This window comes from Typopeltis vanoorti, chromosome 24 (genome assembly GCF_054136105.1).
Source record: "Typopeltis vanoorti isolate ZY-2024b chromosome 24, IOZ_Tvanoo_1.0, whole genome shotgun sequence".
NCBI classification, from domain to species: Eukaryota; Metazoa; Arthropoda; class Arachnida; order Uropygi; family Thelyphonidae; genus Typopeltis; species Typopeltis vanoorti.
Genome location: NC_143572.1, coordinates 25,776,560 through 25,797,923, shown reverse-complemented (window position 1 = coordinate 25,797,923; position 21,364 = coordinate 25,776,560). Strand labels below are relative to the sequence as shown.

Genomic DNA, 21,364 nt, shown 5'->3' with positions numbered 1-21,364 from the left:
TGTCAGCTTATATATACTGGCCAATATATACATATAAACTCCTACCACCACCCTACACAAAAAGTAGATGTTATTAACACACTAAAAAAGAACCAGAGCTTTGAAGATCTGCTCCAGTGAACAAGTACTTAAACATGAATTAATACCTTCTTGAAAAATGACTACAGACAAAATACTATCAACAAAATTCTTCATAAGACTCCATTTATAAATAAAAATAAACTAGAATACAATAAAACTATTGCCGTTTCATACATTAAAGGTATATCAGATAAAATAAACAGAATACAACCTTAATGCCACCTTTAAATCTCTTGCAAAATTAAAAAACATTCAACTCATGGTTATAGAATTATATATTCCTGTAGAACACAGGGGTAAAATGGAGTAGCATTTGTTTTGAATGAAAAAGTTAAAAATTCAGTAGAAAAAATAATATATAAAAGTGACAGGGTGATTATGATTAAACTGAAAGCAAAGCCTGTGGACATAATGATTATACAGATATATATGCCCACAAGTGATCATGATGAAAATGAAGTAGAAGAGATATATAATCAAATAGAAGAGATAATGGAAGAAGACAGAACTAAAAGGTGTACCATCTGGATGGGAGACTGGAATGCGATGGTAGGTGAAAAGGTAGAGAAAGGAATAACAGGAAGATATGGCCTTGGAAAAAAGAATGAGAGAGGTGAAAGACTTATAGAGTTTTGCAAAAGACACAAACTAATCATTGTTAATACTTGGTTTAAACTTCCAAAGAGAAGAAGATATACATGGAAAATGCCAGGTGATATCGCAAGATACTAGATTGATTATATGTTAATACAAAACAGGTACAGAAACAGTGTAAAAAGGATATCAACATATCCAGGAGCTGATATTGACTCAGACCATAATTTGCTTGTTATGGAATTAAGAATATGATATAAGAAAATAAACAAAGGTAAAAAAAGCAAGAAAAGGTGGAACCTAGAAAAACTCAAAGGAGATGCAGGTAGGAAATTCAGAGAAGAACTGGAAAAGAAAATAAGGAACAAAGAGAATATATCTGAAGAAACTATGGATGTTAATGCAAAATGAAATCAACTGAAAAACTTGATATATGAAACAGCTGCTGGTGAGAAAGGTTTTGTCGAAGGGAAAAGAATGAAAAAGCCATGGATTACAAATGAAATGATAAGAAAAATGGAAGAAAGAAGAAGATGGAAAAATGTAAACACTGAAGAGGGAAGAAGAAAATACAAAGTATTAAATAATGAACTGAGAAGAGAAACTGATAAAACAAGAGAGAAATGGTTAAAAACAGAATGTAAAGAAATTGAAGAAATGGAAAAAAAGGACAATATGATAAAATGTTTGAAAAAGCAAAAGAAATTACAAATATTAAAAAAAGCATAAGAAATCTGCCATTAGAAGATAAGCAAGGAAAACTGATTTATGATATTGAAATACAGGGCAAAAGATATAAGGAATACATCGAAGAACTTTACGCAAAAAATGAAAGACCAACAAAAATCGAATTGGAAGAGCAAAATGAAATCTCAACAGAAGAAAGAGGTCCTGAAATACTAAAGAGAGAAGTAGAAACAGCAATTAAGGAATTAAAAAGTGGAAAGATGGAAGGAGTGGATGGAATACCTAGTGAAATCCTAAAACAACTGGAGAACAAAGGTATAACAGAAACATGGAAACTCTGCAACCTCATTTACAAAACAGGAGTATGGCCTAAAGATTTCACAGAGAGTATTCTTATACCAATAGAAAAGAAAAGCAATCCTGCTAAGTGCAGTGACTACAGAACTATAAGCATACTCTCACATGCCTCCAAAGTACTGCTAAGAATATTAAATCAAAGATTGTATAATAGAGTGGAGTATTTCCTGGGGGATGATTAATTTGGATTTAGAAAAGACAGAGGAACCAGAGATGCAATTGGAGTAATGAGGACCATATGCGAAAGGAATATAGAAGTAAATAAAGAAGTTTATATTTGTTTCATCGACCTTGAAAAAGCATTTGACATGATGAAATGGGAAAATCTGATGGAAATATTATGCAAAGTAGGTTTAGATTGGAGAGATCCAAGGTTAATAGCTGAATTATATATGAACCAGACGGCCATAATAAAGACAAAAGTAGGAAAAACTAAAAAATGTGTGATTGGCAGAGGTGTAAGACAGGGATATTGCCTGTTACCGACGCTCTTCAATATATTTGCAGAAGAAATGATAAAAGAAGCATTTTATGAAGAGGAAAGAAGAATCACTATTGGAGGAAGAACAATACAGAATATTAGATTTGCAGATGATCAAGCAATATTAGCTAATACCGAAGATAAACTACAGCACCTAATGCAAAAATTTGAAAATATATGCAAGAAATATGGTATGAAAATTAACGCAAAGAAAACAAAAGTGACGAGAGTCTCCAGGAAACCAGGAAGTATCAAGGTGATGATGAATGGAGAAAGTGTAGAGCAAGTGAGACAATACAAATACCTTGGTAGTATAATACAAGAAAATGGAAAATGTGACATGGAAATAAAAGAAAGAATTAACAAAGGAAAATATGTCTTTTATAGCAAGAAAAATTTGTTTATTAATAAAATGAATAAAAATCTAAAGATAAGGCTTATTAAGTGCTATATTTGGAGTATGACCTTATATGGGTCAGAAACATGGACAATTAGGAAGAAAGAAGTTAAAATGTTGGAGGCATTTGAAATATGGTTATGGAGAAGAATGGAGAAAATAAAGTGGACTGAAAAAATCACCAATGAAGAAGTATTACAAAGAGTTGAAGAAGAAAGGAATTTACTAAAGACCATAAGAAGAAGAAGAAAGCATAACTGGATAGGACATGTATTAAGAGGAGACAGCCTACTGAAAAGAATTATAGAAGGGAAAATTGAAGGAAGCAACGACGACTAATGATGCTTGATGATATAATGGGGAAAAGAAGATATCAGGAAATGAAGGAGGAAGCAAGAGACAAAGGAAATTGGGGGAAGAGAATCTGCTGAGTTATACCGTTGGACCTGTCAAGAGACAGAACACTAATGATGATGATTCAACTCATCCAAGGATTCACTTCTTCCACTGACTCACCTTGGAGTATACCGTATTCATTGCACCTGTAATTTGCCTGATATAGGTGAAACGGGATGCATAATTCCTATCAGAAAAAAAGGAACATAAACAGCATATTAAATTTTATAACTATGGTAAATCTGTCATTTCTGATCAGGCCCTGAACATAGAATTGATTGGAATGCACCTGTTTACATCACACAAAAACATGGTATGAGCATAAATTCAAGGAGGCCTGTGATGAATGGAGAAATTTAACAGCCACCCTAACAACAATTAGGGTGGTTGTTAAATTTTTAACAGCCATCCTAATTTTAACAACAATGGTGGTCTAAAAATCCCAAGAATGGATGGCACATATTCTACCCACTTAACATTTTGGTCTAAGAGTTAATTATAATTAGGACTATAATCAATCCAGGATTATAACTCTAATATAACACTATTGTAAAATTATGAATTAGGCCACCGCTTTGCTGTATTAAAACTATCTATATGAATTTGTTCTCTGATGATGTTATAAATAGAATATAGCTATGATGTAGTTTTTTTTTTCGCTAGAGGTCAGGCCAGTAGTAATAACGATTGATCAGATCATTGTCACTCTGGCTTACTGTTAGAAATGTAATGTAACTTGTCTTTGCATGTATATGTGTATACTCCAGATGATGACCTTGATATGAAGGTCGAAATGTCAGGAAATTAAAGTAATTATTCCTAACACAGGTGTAGTCTTCATAACTTTACTAAAATGAATGCTGATCACCATGTAACACTAAAAGAAAGGTATTAATAAATAGTTATAAGATAAATGAGTAAATAAAATGTATGCACAAGGTTTAATATCTACAGTCCAGTATCTATATATAAAGAAATTTACAATCAAATGTGTTTGAATAAATTAATTCTTTGTAAAAATTTAAAAATGTCATGCAGTTTGTCTGAGTGTGATAACATCTGCTCAAGTATACAGGGCTCAGTCAAATAAGTAAAATGTCATTCATCTCTCGTGTGAAGCACTGACACTCCACTAGAATATGACTAATGTTGAGATGGGTGTTGGATTTCTCACATATAGGTGAGTCATCAGCCCATAAATAAGATGCATAAGATGACTGTGACCTATGTGGAGTCTAGCAAGAACAACTCTCTCTCTTCATTTCCTATGTTGACTAGACTGCCAATTCTTAATTTTAGGCTTAATCTCATGCAATTTGTTTGTCAGCGCTTCCTGCCACCAAGCACTGGATGTGGATTATATACTGGAGATGAAATAGCCTGTAGGGAACTCAAAGAATCTGTATAAATTACACACTTTCAGTAGGAGTTTTCTTTTATATGTGTAAGTGTGAGCTGAATGGCATTCAACTCTGCTGTATAATTACTGCAATTGAGTAGGATCTGGTTGGAGAGAGTAATGTAAGGAAACATGACAGTACAGACAACAGAGCTCTCTGATCTTGAACCATCAGTATACATGATTAAGAACTGTGTGCACTGAACAATTGAAGGTAGACAGATGGTGTATGAGACATCTGTAGTTGACAAAGCGAGAGGGAGTGCAAGCCTGACATTGTGGAATGCTGTTTTGTTTGGTGCAGTAATCATGGCGGTCTGATGTGTGTGTGTGTGTGTGTGTGTGTGTGTGTGTGTGTGTGTGTGTGTCTGTGTGTCTGTGTGTGTGTGTGTGTGTGTGTGTGTGTGTGTGTGAGAGAGTGAGTGAGTGAGTGATATTGGAACTCGCAAAGTAGACAAAAAAGATTAGTCCATGTAGAATGATCTGGAAGGGACTTTATTTTTAGGGCATAATTAAGAGACAATTGTTTTCATCTAAGTGATAGAGGAGATCCATTTGATTGAACATAAATACGTTGAATGGGTGATGTGTGGAAATCACTGTTAACTATCCAGATACTCTGATGATTGATAGGGGTCCAACCACTGGAACAGGCTCTCACTAGCAAAACTGTTAACCTGGGAACCATAATGAAGCTTTCAATCAAGATAGATGTGGAGCAAGGAACATCAATTTAGCACCCTACTCTGTAGAAGATAGAGTGTGAAGGATGTCCAATGCTTTTTTTGGCACTTTGCCCAAAGATGACAAATGTGTGTAAAGAATGTAGCTTTCTGTCAGAGATGAGTCCAAAGAAGTTGGTCTTGGAGGCTAGTGGGATAACAGTTTGTCTCATTCTTAAATCAGGATTGGGGTGAAGAGTGTGCTTCTGGCTGAAGCATACACAGACATTTTTTTTCTGCCAGAGAACCTGAACCCATGGCAAAAAAGCCCATGAAGAGACATGATTGACTGCTTGTTGAAGTTGTATTTCAATGATCCTCAATATTGCAGAGCGACAGTAAATTGTGAAGTCATCGGCATTAAAGGCTTGAAAGGGGAAATTAAGTTTTGTGTACCTAAACTGAAATTACAAAAGAAATATTTTGAAAGAGAAAGCTAAACATTATTTTTATTACACAACCATATTTATGAAGTACAAAGACTTATTGTTGGAAGTCCACACTAACCACAATGCATAGCATACTTCTTAAACTCATTTACTGGCAGAGCACTTGTGGCTACCTCTGGCAACCTCCACTCGTTCAAAACTTTCCCTAACAAAAGATCTAGTCCTAACTTGTTAATCACACCCTAAAATAACCTAAAGAGGTGAGTCCTTGTTCTCTCTCCAGTTAACATACTGTAAGATTTCTTTACCATATATATAAAACCCTTTTAATAACTTATATGTTTCCATTAAATCCTTACATTCTTTTTTTTTTTTTTTTTTTTTTTGCTTATCGGCTAATTTCTGTAACTCACAGACCTAACCATAACTTATTTTAACAGTATTACATCCCAAACTGAGCCTCTGTAGCTCAGTCAGTATAGACGAAGCCCTTTAGTCAGGAAGACCTGGATTCGATTCCCGTCAGTGACGTGAGGAACCTTTAGTGGGTCTATTTCGATGAAAGGTGAGTTAGGAAGTTCCTACTTCTTATTCCATGAACACACGTATTTACAGACATAGGACACACCAAGGAGGTATAGGTCTAACCACCTTATCCTCGAGTACAGTTGTGGTTACAAGAATACTTACCTTGACACCATAAAAGGTAAAAGAGGAGGATTAAGAAAGAAGGACATCCCAAACCAACTAAATTATAAAAAAAAAAAAAAAATTATTAACTGGTTTATACTTTGCTTTCTCTCTCTCTCTCTCTCTCTGTGTGTGTGTGTGTGTGTGCGTGTGTGTGTGTGTGTGTGTGTGCGTGCGTGCGTGCGTGCGTGCGTGTGTGTGTGTGCGTGCGTGCGTGCGTGTGCATGTGTCTGTCTCACTCCATAGTTGGGAAAAGTCGACTTCAGTAATGTAGTTGATATCTGTTTTTTAAGTCTTGCCGTTCATTGCATATGCATGCATGTGTATTTACATGCAATTTTCATAGTTACGGTTTAACACACAACAATGAGTAAATGAAACAATTCAAATTATAATGGACAAAAGATCTAAATTCCTAATTTGGTGCACTCTAATGTTGTAAAAAAGAAGTATTACAGTTATAGAGGAGTTGGTCATAAGATAACAGTATCCCAAATTTTTGACAAATTAATGCAACCTTACTTTTTTGCTTAAGAGAATGCTTCATAGCCATGGCTGACTCTAAAAAGAATCTTTCTGACATGTAATGACTTCTATAAAGGTATTTGTTGTTTTTTTCCCCATCTAATCCTGTGCGAACGGGTATACCAAAGCATGGTCTGTCAGTCCTGACTTGCCATAATAATGTTAGCGAACGTATTTTTTTATGTTCTCCAAGACAGATGTTAACAGATATTCCTATCTGCTCATAGTAAGCCAAGTCACAGTCACATAGAACTTCATACACTCCAGGATATCGAGTTTATCCTTAGGAGAGCAGATCAGAGTTGCTAATTTAAAATTTTTTTAGTTAAAGGAGTCATTATATTTTTCAACAAACAGTGCAATTAGAGACAACCGGGATAAAACGGCACTAACTAATGAATCGCATCCTCCCCCTCCAACAGAAACTGCTCAAGCAAAACCATATGTTGCCGGTGGAACATACGTTTTGCTTGATACCACCCCCGTCGTTAACGTGTTAAAACTAAGAAACATATAGTGAATGTGTTTCAGATAATATGGAATTCGGTTGAAGGGAATTAGCATTTCAACTCAATTGTTGAAATGCTAATTTGTCTTTGGTTCGTGCGATCTTTTGTTAATACCGCACCAATCATATGCAGTTCTTCCCTGCTCTACATATCTCAAGTCTTGTAAATTACTGGTAATTTTTTTTTGAAATAATGGGAAAGAAGATGACGCTATTTGGGTTGATGACTTTGACGATACACACAAAGAAACTGTTCTTGATGCCAAAAGTAGTGATAGCGAGTAGGAGCTTCTTGGTAAGTCGCACCATTTTCAGTTTTTTTTCTGAAAACTTTAGTTTCTGAAAATTCCCGGACGTATCTCGCAACACGATTTTTTAGCTTTAATTTTAGGAAAAAAGTTAGAGCTATATTCGAGTAAATACATTATTTTTTTAGCTTTCAAATTCTTACGTATGGATCATTGGTTAAAGATTGGATTTATGAAACCCCCAAAAGAGAGCAATATAGCAAATACAAGTAGCTGTAGGCAACAAGAAAACATTGATATTGCATCTGGATCAAATGAAATTGATGAGGGTGTCGTCTGACATCTCTAGAGAGCCAAAATTTAAAAATAAATCATATTTTTTGTTTACATGAACATATAAATTCAAATAAAATAGATATTTAATTTTAATTAATATTTTAAATGAATTTATAAATTTTAATTAATTTATATTTTAATTAATGACTTTATTTTTTAATTATTTAATTAGTGGTACTTGGTAATAATGAAAATTTAAGAAGGGGTAAGCAGATACCTGAAGTTTGAGAAACACTGGGTTAGATGATGATATGATTATTTATGGAACTCTCTCTCTCTCTCTCTCGTGTATGTGTGTGTGCGCGCGTGTGGGCGTGTGTGTGTGTGTGTGTGTGTTTTCTATAAATGGAAGAAGATGGTGAATTCGAAAGCAGGGCGAGTAATGTACAAAGAAAAAGCAAACAGTTATTAGATTCTTTTTCTACTACGAAGCAAATTCTGGGTAAGTAGGAAACAAAAGAATCGAAGGTGACTTGTCTATGGGATCAAATGGCAAACACATCATCAACAAGGCATAACCACACTAAGGGCTTGTACATAGATGTGGTAAGTATCATGATTCAAAGTGTTCCATGTAAAAGTTAGCTAAAGGGTGGGGGACTCATTTTCATTGAAATCTGCTTGCTTATGACTCAGCCATTTCTATATCCCCTACAAACAATCACCTTCATCAAATTTCTGATATATACCCTGAAGGCAGTGTACAGGATGCAATGATAATATTACATGAATAACTTACATTATTATTAACTTCCTATTCATAGGCCATATTCATATCCCCCAGCCATCCTGGCATCAAACACCTGTTTTGTTAACTCCCCCCCCCCCCCAATCCTGTTTAAGTAACCATACTACCCAAGATTCATTAGCTCTATTCACACATTCCTGAATGCTACAGTTGCAATTTCTTCCTGATATTCTTTCTTTAAGGTTACACGGTGATCAGCACTCATATTTGTAAATTTAGGGACACAAAAACACACGTGTTGAACAGATTATTTTATTAATTACTAATAAAATAAAACTTGACGTTTCGACCCCTGTATCGAGGTCATCATCGGAAGAATACAAGTGTATAAGGAACCAAGCTACATGCTCATACCCTGTATACCGGTAAATTAAATCTACGTAATTAATTAATCCTTTTACCTAGCCTGACCTCTAGTGATTAAAAATAAATAAATAAAAAATTAATACATGAAAAAAAAATAATAAAGTAAAATAAAATAAATAAAAATTAAATAAATAACTAATTAAATACAACTACAATAAAACGCTAAAGTCCTCATGTGTTAATATTCTTCTGGATAGTTCTGATTGTTGTATGATTTCTTTCAGTTGTTGTTGGATGTTACAAACACTTCACCAGGTTGTCTTCTTGTAGTGGGATTTTTTATGACTAGTTTAGGTTGTTATATAGGTTGTAGATGGGTCCTCCACATTCTTCAAATGGTTAGGCCATCATTTTTGTTAGAGATTTGGGTTGTGTTTGAGCATTTCACATGACTCTTTAAATTTTCTCTCAAACCAGGTTTTGGTGCGGTGTAGGGGCTTGATATTTTAACAATCAATTCTGTGGTATGTTTGGAGTGTATGGTCAGAAAGGCCGGTTTTTTCAAAATGGAGGTATTTAATGTGTCGTTTGTGTTCGTCTTGTCTGATTGGGATGGTTTGCCCTGTTTCCCCTATGTATGGTTTGTTACATGTGCATTGTATTTTGTATACCCCTACGTGGGCTAGGTGTGGAAGAGGATCGTTAGAAGAACTGAGTAGGTGTCTTAACTTATTTGGGGGTTTAAAGGTGGTTTTAATGTTGTATTTGCATAGTGTTCTGTCTATTTTTTCAGAAATGCCTCTAACATAAGGAATGGCAATTGCATTCCTGAAATCTTTTTTGTTCTTACTGGTATCTTTATGGAGGATCTTGTGAATAGTTTTTATACTGTATCCATTTTTTATAAAGGTATGTTTGATGGTCTTATATTCATGGTTAAGAGCTTGAACAAATGGTTTGAGCTCTGTGTTTAAGGGTGCTTATGACCCCTAGTTTTTGTGTTGGGTGGTGGTAAGAATTTTGTATATGTATTGGCCTGTGTGTGGGTAGGTTTGCGGCAGACTGAGAAGGAGAGACAGCCAGAGGGAAGACGTGTGACAAGTGTGTCTAGGAAAAGAAGAGAGTTGTTTTTTTCCATTTCAATGGTGAATTAGATATGTTTGTGTTGTTTGTTTAGGTGGCTAAGGAACGTATTTAGAGCTTCGCAGCTGTGGGGCCGAATGGCGAAAATGTCGCCGACGTATCTGAGCCAAATTTTGGGCTTTAGACATGCTGTCTCTAGAGCACGTTGCTCAAAGTCTTCCATATAAAAGTTAGCTATTGGGGGGAGGGAGTGGTGAGCCCATGGCAGTACCTTCTTTTTGAAGGTAAAAACTGTTTTGCCACATGAAATATCCAGAGTGGAGTACGTGGGCAAAGAGGGCTGTAGTGTCGTGTTGAAATGTGTTCTGTAGGAGCAAGATAGTGTCATTGATTGGGACATTGATGAAAAGGGAAGTTATGTCAAAGCTGACTAATAAATCTTGGTCGTTGAGTGTAATGTTTTTAATTTTACTAATGAAATGTTGTGTATTTTTTATGTAGGAAGGGGACTGACCTGCTAATTTTTTGGCTAAGTGATAATTTGGGCTGTCAATTCCTTCAACAATCAGACGTAGTGGTGTGCCTGATTTGTGTATTTTTGGCAGATCATAAATTCTGGGTGCACAGGCATAATGAGGTATTAATTTTTTTGTTGTTTCTTCGGGCCATGTGTGGACGGATTTGATTAATTCAGTTGTTTTCTTTTTGTTACGTTTTGTGGGGTTGTAGTTTACCATTTGGTAGGTGTTGTGGTCCGACATCAAATGGTTCATTTTTTCAATGTATGTATGTTGTACGGTCTAAAAGGACAGCGGCATTGCCTTTATCTGCTTTTGTGATTATAATGTCTTGGTTATTTTTTTAAGGATTTAAGGGCTAGATTTTCGGTTTTGTTTAAGTTGGTGCTTAGTTTTTTGTTTGAATTTAGTATACACGATGTTTCCATTCGTATTTTATCAGCCAAAATGGTGGGGAGGGATCATAAACCTCTCTCAATATGATACATAATATCAAGTTTGTTCACTGACCTCGGAGCAATGGCATAGTTCAAACCTTTCTTTAGCAGCGAGAGTTCATCTTAGGTAAGATTGTGGTTTGATTGGTTGATAACCAGGCAGTGGTCCGATGGTGGTTGGTTGCTCCTAACTTCTTTTGTGGGCGATTGGCTACTCCTTATGATATCAATTTGTGATTGGCTGTTCCGTTCGTTATGGCGTCTTGATGGTCTTGTGCTTTTCTGTTGTTGTAGGGCTTGAAATTTCATTACTAATTTTTCTTTGTTTTTCAGTAATAAGTGCTTGGCCAAGTCGTCTGTGATCCTATCTAAAATCTCCCAAATTTCTGGAATAACGTAGCCGGATAGCTCAAATTTAAGTTGTAGAACTTTGGCTTGGGTGGATGCTAGATTTTTACGTGCCTCGTGGATTTGTTCTCGTAACAAGGCTTTTTCCAACCGGGCATAAATATGGAGGGCTTTGGCTGATTTAAACTTCTTCTTTAGTTTAATGCAGTTGGGTATTACGTTGCTGTCTCTACATTGTTTCAAAAAGGCTAGTCGATTCGTTAACAAGGAAACACGTATCTTTAGCTACCGTAGAGGCTGCACTGTTTGTGGGTTCTCCATGGATTATGATGATTCTTTCTTTTAAGGTTACACAGTGATCAGCACTCATATTTGTAAATTTAGGGACACAAAAACACACGTGTTTAACAGATTATTTTATTAATTACTAACAAAATAAAACTTGACGTTTCGATCCCTGTATCGAGGTCATCATCATCATGGTTCCTTATACAAGTGTATAAGGAACCATGCTACATGCTCATGCCATGTATACCGGTAAACTAGTTAATTAATCCTTTTCCCTAGCCTGATCTCTAGTGATATAAAAAATAAAAAAAATTAATACATAAAAAAATAAAATAAAGTAAAATAAAATAAATAAAAATAAATAACTAATTAAATACAACTACAATAAACTGCTAAAGTCCTCATGTATTAGTACTAAATTAGCGATAAAAAATCCCACTACAAGAAGACAACCTGGTGAAGTGTTTGTAACATCCAACAACAACTGAAAGAAATCATATAACAATCAGAACTATCCAGAAGAATATTAATACATGAGGACTTTAGCAGTTTATTGTAGTTGTATTTAATTAGTTATTTATTTATTTTTATTTATTTTATTTTACTTTATTTTTTTAATGTATTAATTTTTTTTTTTATCACTAGAGGTCAGGCTAGAGAAAAGGATTAATTAACTACGTAGATTTAGTTTACCGATATACAGGGCATGAGCATGTAGCTTGGTTCCTTATACACTTGTATTCTTACGATGATGACCTCGATACAGGGGTCGAAACGTCAAGTTTCGACCAACTAACATTTTGTTAGTAATTAATAAAATAATCTGTTCAACACGTGTGTTCTTCCTGATATAATAATTTTTAACATGGTTCTGCGATTGACACTACCATATTCCCATAATTTTTTACAGAATTCTCATATCCGTGGTGTTTTTCATCAACTGTTTTATTTCTAACTCAGCTGCCAGATCCATAAGTTGAAATTGGTTTGAACATTGTTGTGTTTACAGCTAATATAGTGTTTTTAACTTCTCTTTTATTCTGTATAAATTAGTAAACCTGGCTTTCAGAGGTAAATATACAGACTGGTTTTAAGTGTAAGAGGTACAGTATTTTTAAGAAGAATAGACAAGAAGAAGTGATAGATGACTTGAGTCCAATTAGGATAGAAATCTATGGCTGTGAATGCAATTTCCCATGTAGCAGCGAGTCTGAAGCTATCTGATGTTTGGTGGAGACTTACAAGATCAAAATACACAGCAGAATGTTCTTACAGACATAATGGATCAGTTGCTGGTGATAACAAAAGACTCACCAAATCAACCTGATGGGTGCTAAACAAGTAATCATCATATATGACTTTAATTGTCAGAATAATAGTTGGGTAGTGGAAAAATTTCATGAGAAGAATGAAACCAATTTATTGAGCATCATGTGACAGAAGTAATGTAAACTCAAAGATTGCTAGAACTGATTATAGTGTCAGAGGGATTAAAGATGTTTCTGTTCTGCCTCCAGCTAATGACTCAGGAAGTGGCTAAGTATATGAATGTTCCATATACTACACTTACTCAAGATTATTTACTAGTTAGGAAAGGCAAAATGAATCCAAGATTGTCTGCTGTAGACTTAAATGGAGACTTGGCAGCTAGTGGAATTAATGTTTTTGACATGACAGTTTGTCGAAAATTGTTGGAAGCAGAGAAGACTGCTCGCGGACCAAAAAAGAAACAACTGTTGACGAAGACTATGTAGAAAAAGATGCCGGAGTGGGCAAAAGCGTACAAAGATTGGACTGTTGAGAAGTAGAAGTAGGTCATATTCTCAGATGAGAACTATTTCTTTGTACAAGGAGAGCAAGTACCCTATGTTCACAACTCAGAAAACTTCTCCCAACTCACCTTCAACAAGCTCCTAAACACCCAGCAAAAAAGATGTTCTGAGGCCTTTGAAAGTTTTTTTTTCACTTCATTATACTATAAATTAAAGGCCAAGAAATTATATTCTTGATTTAAAACTTTATCCAAGTGTGTAAGCAAACAAAGTTTTTGCATGAAGTAACTTCATAACTGGGCAACTCATATATAGAGGATAATGACTTCACATCACTTGCCTTAATATCCCAAATCACATATCTTTATGGATATGTATAATGCTCTGCATTATGGGAAGGGTCACAACCCAGACTGGGTTCAACATTTATTGAGGTCTCACCAGTGGGAGCGAGACCCAGAAGTGATACCAAGGTTGAAGTAATGCAGAAGTCATATTTCCATATACAAGTAGCCAAAAGATGTCATACCTTATTACTAATATACCCTGGATTAGAGATAGATGTTGAAAGTTTTTATACTTGGATAAAGGATTAAAAAAAGAACATAATTTCTTGGCATCTTAAATTTATGTTGTGAGGTAGTTTTACACATGATGGTCCAGAATCACTTGTGTCTGTTGACAGTATGATGAAAAGTGACCAATACATAAAAATATTGGAGAAAAAAGTGTGGTCCCACAGATCCAGAAAGATAAAGAACTCATCTTTCAACAGAATCTTGATACATGGCCATACTTCAAAAAAAGTGAGAGTTCCTCAAAAATCACAACATCCAATTTCTTCAGTGGCCAGCTAACTCTCCTGACATTAACCCAATAGAAAATTTGTGGGTAAAAATGGAAAAGAGACTTGGAAAATTAAATTGTTATATAAAGGATAACTTAATTTTATCCATTATAAAAGTATGGTTTCAAGATTCAGAAATAAGAAAAATGTGTTTTATGTTGGTAGAGTCCATGCCTAAGCAAATTAATGAACTTATTAGAACAGAGGAGCACATATAAATTATTAGGTATAGTTGGAGTTTAATTTTTTTGTACTTATTTTCTTGCAAAATTAAAATTTTCCTTTAAAATGTGAGTGTTTGGATTAATTTGTTTGCTGCTGTACCTCAGGTCCCAGGGATGACCTAATTGAAAAATTTCCTGTGTGTTAATCTTGTAAAAACCTTTCAGTAATTTGTGCCTGAATCATATCATCCCTTTTCCACTTGTCAGCCAATTTCTGTAACCCACAAATCTTCAACCTGTTCTCGTAAGATTCATTCTATAGATCTGGTACCATCATGGTCACTTGCCACTGGTTCCTCTCCACCTCTTCCTCATTGCCAAGAAACCCTGGTGACCAGATCTGCATGCAGTAGTCAAGATGGATTCTTGGCTTGATGAAGAGGAATAATAACTGCTTGTCTCTGCTCATCAAGGTATTCTTCAGTAATCAAGTAATCAGATGAGCTGCTTTAGTCACTTTTGCTATGTGCCCTCTAAACTATATATCCATATTCACTAACACTCCCAAATCTCTGGCTTCATCAATTTCATGGAGTAGAGTTTCATCAATGTGGTAAACAGCTGATAATGTTTTCACCCCAAAACTCATAACCTTACATTTTGCCACATTAAACTGATATTCATTATCCTTTGCCCAGACTGCCAGTCTATCCAAATCATCCGGCAAAATTTTATCATCATCTGTATTAACTATTGTTCCACCCAACTTTACATCATTGGCAAACAGCTGAATTGTTCCTCTCAGATCCTTTCCTATATCATTAGCATACAAATTAAACAGCATCTGTTCAAGAACAGAGCCCTGCAGCATGCCTAGACACAGGCCTTCTTCTGGACTCTACTCCTGAATAAACTACTCTCTGATATATGTCGCATCAACCCCCTTCCTATCCATCTCACCAATTCTATATCCATGCTGCAGGTTACTGATTAGAATTCCATCTGGTATCACTATCATGCCAGAATAAACTAACTAATGCCAAAAATTCCTCCCCTTTGTTCCTAATGTTCCTGGCATTAATGTACATAAAGTGCAAAAGTCCGATTACTATCCTGACACTTTAGACTTAGACTTAGACTGGTGGTACTAACTTAGGTATTTATACACATTCTTGCATTCAACTGCCTCCCTGATGTCTATATATCTCCTTAACAGCTCTCCCCCCCCCCAAAAAAAAAATCTCTATCTTCCCTGATTTTTCACATCCACTTTCACTTCATTCAACAACACTTTTTCCAGACTTAACACCAAATCCATTCAAATTCAAACCATCCTTCTTGTATAAGTCCTTTCGCCCATCAAACTCACTCCACAAACTCTACACCACTCCTCCTGCATAACCTACTAATTGAATCATTCACTATTATGGCCCTCCTTCTCAGCCACGGCAATATACTCACTATCTTAACTCTCTCGCTCTCTTTTCTTTTGCTACTTCCAGTAATTCCTTCATGTTCTCTCTCATGCCATACTTTTCTCCTTTCAAATCATTCATTCTAGCCAAAACAATCAACTCTTTCACTTTCCCTTTTTATGCCCAATAGACTCACTAGCATCATTAATTTTTGCTCCCTTAGACAGCACGATTTTGTCAGTCTCACCATTCACACCTCTTATGATAGAATCACCATATAAGACTTGCTTGCTAAATCTTCTATGGCTTTTTCTTATCTTGCACGTCTTTCTTTGTGATATCTGCTGACCCACTCGCCAGACACATCTGCATTCATTGCAGCTCCCACTTTGTCCTCTGTCACTCTGCGTAACTGAGCTATCACCTTTATTATAGCCAGCCCTTCACTCTTTTCTTTACATCTGTCATACTATTATTCCTTATTCATGTCACTTTTAACTTCTCTTTTAATCCTATCTGCCATTATATTACTCAAATTTTCATGCATATTCTCAGTTCCTTCCACTACTTCAATCTTCTGACCTGACATGCAGTTTTGATCCTCACTTTCATAGCATTTTCAGCACATTTTCCCACTGCTATCAATTTCAAACCAAATTCTATTTTCCTCTGGTAATGCATATGTCTCACAAACATGGAAAAAGTGTTGTTAAACATGTTTGGGCATGGTTAGTAGTTGGAAGGGGTCAATCGTTCGATGCTGTTGGCACACTCTCCCTTGATGAGTCTTTGGACTCCCTGGAGGTGTCACATAATAATAATAAATGATGTGAAAGTGGATGTGCAAAATTACTATATTGACTATATTGCAAAAAGACTATATTTAAAACAAAACTTTTAACTTAAATCTAATTAATCACACAACAGTCTAATTCTAACACAATTTTTAACTAATATCACTATTTTTTTAAAACTAAACATCTTAGCTTTCAGAGCTCTCCAAATGCAGCCCTACCACCATATGCCACCTGATGGCATATATTTGTTTCTTGATATGTTTGTTAAAACCATATATAGATAGATAGGCTAGTTTGCTAACTCTATGGAAATATTGCTAGAAAAGTGGCTTATGTTTTAAGTATAAAGTAAATACAAGCATGAGTATGGGTTATTTTCAACTGGGTGCACTCTTTAAAATCGTTTTTTCTTGTCATTATAGCGTGTAGAAAATGGAGATCTTAATTGGATTGTGCCAAATAAATTTATTGCCTTCTGTGGGCCTCATTCTAAAAGCAAGATTGAAAACGGTAAGATGCCAATGCTTAAAATAATAGATGACATTTTTAAAAAAAAAATTTACTCTTTTATATAACACTTTTAACATTTTTATAGCATTTTCTATATAAGTTTTGCTTTGTAGCTGTTTAAAAAATGTTAAATGTTTTAATTCAAAATGTAGACTTTTTAAAATGAGAATCATATATTCAGAATGACGTAGTCTCCATAACCATTATTTTGCAGAGTATTATTCAGAAATTTAAAAATGGAGTGCATTGCCCCAAGCAGAGTAGTAGTTTGGAAGCTTAAGTTGTCAAAAGCGATTTGTACTATCCCACAGGAGAATGATGGTTTCCTTTTTCTCTATTTCTAACAGGCAATATGAGTAATTCTTTCATTATGTCAACATTACTGAAATTTCCAGGTTTCTTCTTTTGAAGGTATAACAGTTATTGTGTGACTGATTTATAGAGATTTTATCATATTGAACATAATGGTAGTGTGTAAGGCAACTTTTAATTCAGCTGTTGAATAATTTCAAGGCCACTCTTCCTATAGGTGTCATCATAATCATTATCAAATTGTTGATATATACTCTCAGAGGATATACAAGTTGCTATGATAGTACTACATGAAAATTTGCATTATATATTAGTAATTTCCAATCTACAACTTTTCTGCCAGATTAGTCTGTTAGTTTATTTATTCTTATGGCAAAAGGAATACAGAACAGCTACAGGTCAGTGTCCAGTCTGGAAAGGCAATCCAAGGCCTCATCCATCACTTTGTGGATGTCATGTAGGCCACCATCGTGAAATTGGTGCCTTGGACAGTCGTTCACAATATGAGTAATCGTCTGAGCCATGGGAGAATGATCACAATAAGGGTGGTTTAATAGTCTCCATTTATGTAGTAGGTAGCCACATCTGCCCTGGTTTGTTCTGATCCTGTTCGTTGATTGATGACCAAATCTTCCTAGGAAGAGCAAAACCAGGCTGCAGAGCATAGGGATCTTCTACTAAGAAGCCGTTTATTGGACCAGTATTCTCTCCACATGTCAGATGTTGATGGCAGAGCAGCTGAAGAGAGTTTGTCCATGGACCAGAGAGGCTTTCTAGATTTTAGGCGAAGACTAGGTGGATTTATGAGTTTGGTGCAGGGGCAGGAGTGAGTTACTCATTGCTTTACTAAATTCTTTAATCGAGGGTTGTCTTCTCGGTATGTTTGGTGGAGCAATGTTAGATAGGACAGGCAACCAGGAGAGAGAGAGAGGTGCTTCTCATTGTCCCACTAATTGTGTGCATGGTAGGGTTTAGCTGGTGTCTATAATGTTAGTGTGTGCACTTCTTTCCCAGACAGGGGCAGAGAATGCGAGGTCTAGTGCAAATGACCTTAGGACTTCTGCACTACAACTCCAGCTTGTTCCAGCAAGCCTTGAAATGATATTGTTTCTTATTTTAATTTTGTTACACAGGTTGGTGATGTGCCTTTTATAGGTTAGGCTTCTGTCCCGAAGGTATTTCACTCCAAGGTATTTCAGGTGAGGCTCGTGTTCTACCATTTTTCCACAGAAAGAAAGGTTGAGGTGTCGATTTGCCTCTGCATTGTTCAGGTAAAGTACTGTGGACACAGTTTTTCACCTGATTTGGCTTGGATTTGGCTTTAAGTACTCTTCCAGGATGTTCAGGTCTGTGTTCAAGGTTGATTCCAGGTTGGTAAAGGAGATAGATTGATGTAGGATCACTAGGTCATCAGCATACATATACTTGCTTGAGCTGGTATGTGGTAAGTTGTACACGTAGATGTTAAAAAGTAAAGGGGATAACACAGAGAATTGGGAGACCGTTGTGAAGGAATCTGGACCTGCTCTTTTTTCTGCCAATATGGACTGGGATCTTTCTGTTGGAGAAAATGGATTCAAAAATCTGGAAAGTTTTTTTGCACCTTATAATATTTCCTAACTTTAGGAGGAGGTCCCTAATCTAGACTGTGTCATAAGCTGATGGTAGGTCAATGAAAATGACTCCGGATTTGAGTTTCTTCTGGAAGCCTGCTTCAAACGGGAAGGCTGTCTCGCGCCAAGCAACTTTCACTGTTCAAACATCTGAAATCTTTCCTTGGTGGCTGGCGGTTTCAATATGATGATGAGATCAAAGAAGCAGTCAGTACATGGTTTGCATCACAGGCAACAACCTCCTACGATGAAGGTATACAACTCTTGCTGCCCCGTTATGATAAGTGCCTGAACAATGGCACAAATTATGTAGAAAAGTAGTGAAAGATGTCTACTTTAATTTTTAATAAAGTTTTTTTTGTAAGTATATTTTTGTTTCTTTGACAGCCCATCGGAACTTACTTTCTGGACATCCCTTGTATATATATATATTTATGATATATATAATATATAATATTATATATATATATATATATATATATATATAGCGAGACCTGTTAACAATATGCTGATGATATTGTAGTAATAGCAAACAACAAGAGAAGAAATGATGAATGAATTATGTACAGTATCAAATAAAGTAGGATTATATGTAAACTATGAAAAACTAAAATAATGACAAATATTAAAGGAAACCAGATAACAGAACAAATAATAGATGGTAACAAAATAGAGAAAGTATGCATATATAACTTGGAAGAATTTTACATTCGGAAAAATAAGCATTCATAAAGAAATTAAAAGAAAAATTCAGAAAGGCTTGGGTGACTTTTAGTTAGTTATTCATATGTGACGTTATTTTGATGCCCTGTGGTCACGCCTGTACTTCATTGGGTTTTGAGAGTGAAGTCTTCTGCTAAACGTGGTAGGGTCATAGACAAAATAAGGAATGAAGATATGTGAAAAGAAAGAGGCATTAGATATAGTGGAAGAGATTTTAAAATTGAAATGGAGATTGACAGAGCACTCATAGTGCACAGATGAAAAGTGATAGATGGACAATGACAATCACCCAGAGGTATCTGTAAGAAGGAAGACAAAAGCTGGGGCAACTGGGGGGAAAATGGAAGGATGAGCTACTAGAGAATACTGGAGAATGTTGGTATTGGAAGCCTTGAACAGAGAAAGATGAAAACAAATGGCAGAGTAACAGTATTATTAATAACTGTATTACTTTTAATACAGTCTATTTAACACAATTGAGTATAACAATTTCCCAAACTTTTGGGATGGTAACGCAGTCGTTATGTTTAAGGTTTGGTTGATGAATTAGAGCTTTGGTGCCTTCTTTGAATAGCCATTCATATCTGGACATATATCTGTGCAATAGTTTTGTGTTTTCCTATTGGAACCTGTGGTTTGCGTTTTCAATTCCATGTTGTGGCATGCCATATTTGTGTGGCTCGATGAACTGGATATGGTCTTGTTGTTCAGAAATACAGTCTGTTTATTAAGTGATCTTCCCGTTTTTTCATAGTATGATAGTTTGCACAAACATGCTACTTGGTATACTTCAGTTAGCATCATTGTTGAGAGTTTGTCTTTGGTTATGAATTTGATTAATAAGGTTGAAGATGGGTATAAGTTGGTATTTTTTCATAATCTTGGCTACTTGTTCAGTGATTTGATATAAGGTGTGGGAGGCCCACAAAGTTATATTTCTTCTCTTGGATGTTGTCTTGAAATCCTATTGTTTGTGTTGTTCTTCAGTTGTATCCATTTAGTAGAGCTGTTTGTTTAATAATTTTCAATTCCTGTTTGAACAGTCCCTCAGAAGAACAGATCTTGTGTGCTCTGATCAATAAAGATTTTATGATGCTCGTATTTCTGAGATGGATGGTGTGCTAATGTATTGTTCATTAGTTAATTTGGGGATGTAGATTATTGATTTTTTTGTAACAATGAATGGAGTTTTTGCTCTGTGTGATTCCATACTGAAAATGTCATCCATGTATCATAGCCAAATAGATGGTTTGGGATAGAGAGAAAAGATTTTCAGATAAAAGTTTGCTAGGTGAGGTGATAATGGTGAACCCATTGCAGTTCCTTCCACTTGTTATTTCCATGTCAAATATCCTGATGTGACTGTGAATTTGAATAGGTTGCTATTCAAATTTAGTGTATGTGCTCTCCTGTTTTTGTTGAAATCCCTAATGTTGTTCTTTGCTGTAATATTTGTAAAATAAATATAATTTTCTTGTGTGATACGTGTGATTGTTTAATTAACAAGCATGTCTGACTACTTGCTTACTGACTGTTATCATGTAGTGTTCTTAGAAATGAATTTTGGTGGGCAGCTAAGTTTTGTTAAAATTATAGAATTTTCCAGAGCAGTTTCTTAAGAGTCAAAGGCTTTATTTAGAATTTTTTGCAATGTGAATGCCACACATGAAAGC

At 35.3% G+C, this 21,364-nt stretch overlaps 1 protein-coding gene across 2 annotated transcripts in view; it reads left to right on the top strand.

Annotated features, from left to right (window-relative positions):
- Positions 1 to 21,364, top strand: part of LOC150093032 (dual specificity protein phosphatase CDC14A-like) — a 382,808-nt gene that overhangs the window by 270,470 nt on the left and 90,974 nt on the right. For both annotated transcript variants that reach the window (XM_090413766.1, XM_090413767.1), the window contains one exon: positions 16,956 to 17,043. In XM_090413766.1, the coding sequence (XP_090269892.1) occupies positions 16,956 to 17,043 (88 nt within the window). The remainder of the gene's footprint in view (positions 1 to 16,955; positions 17,044 to 21,364) is intronic.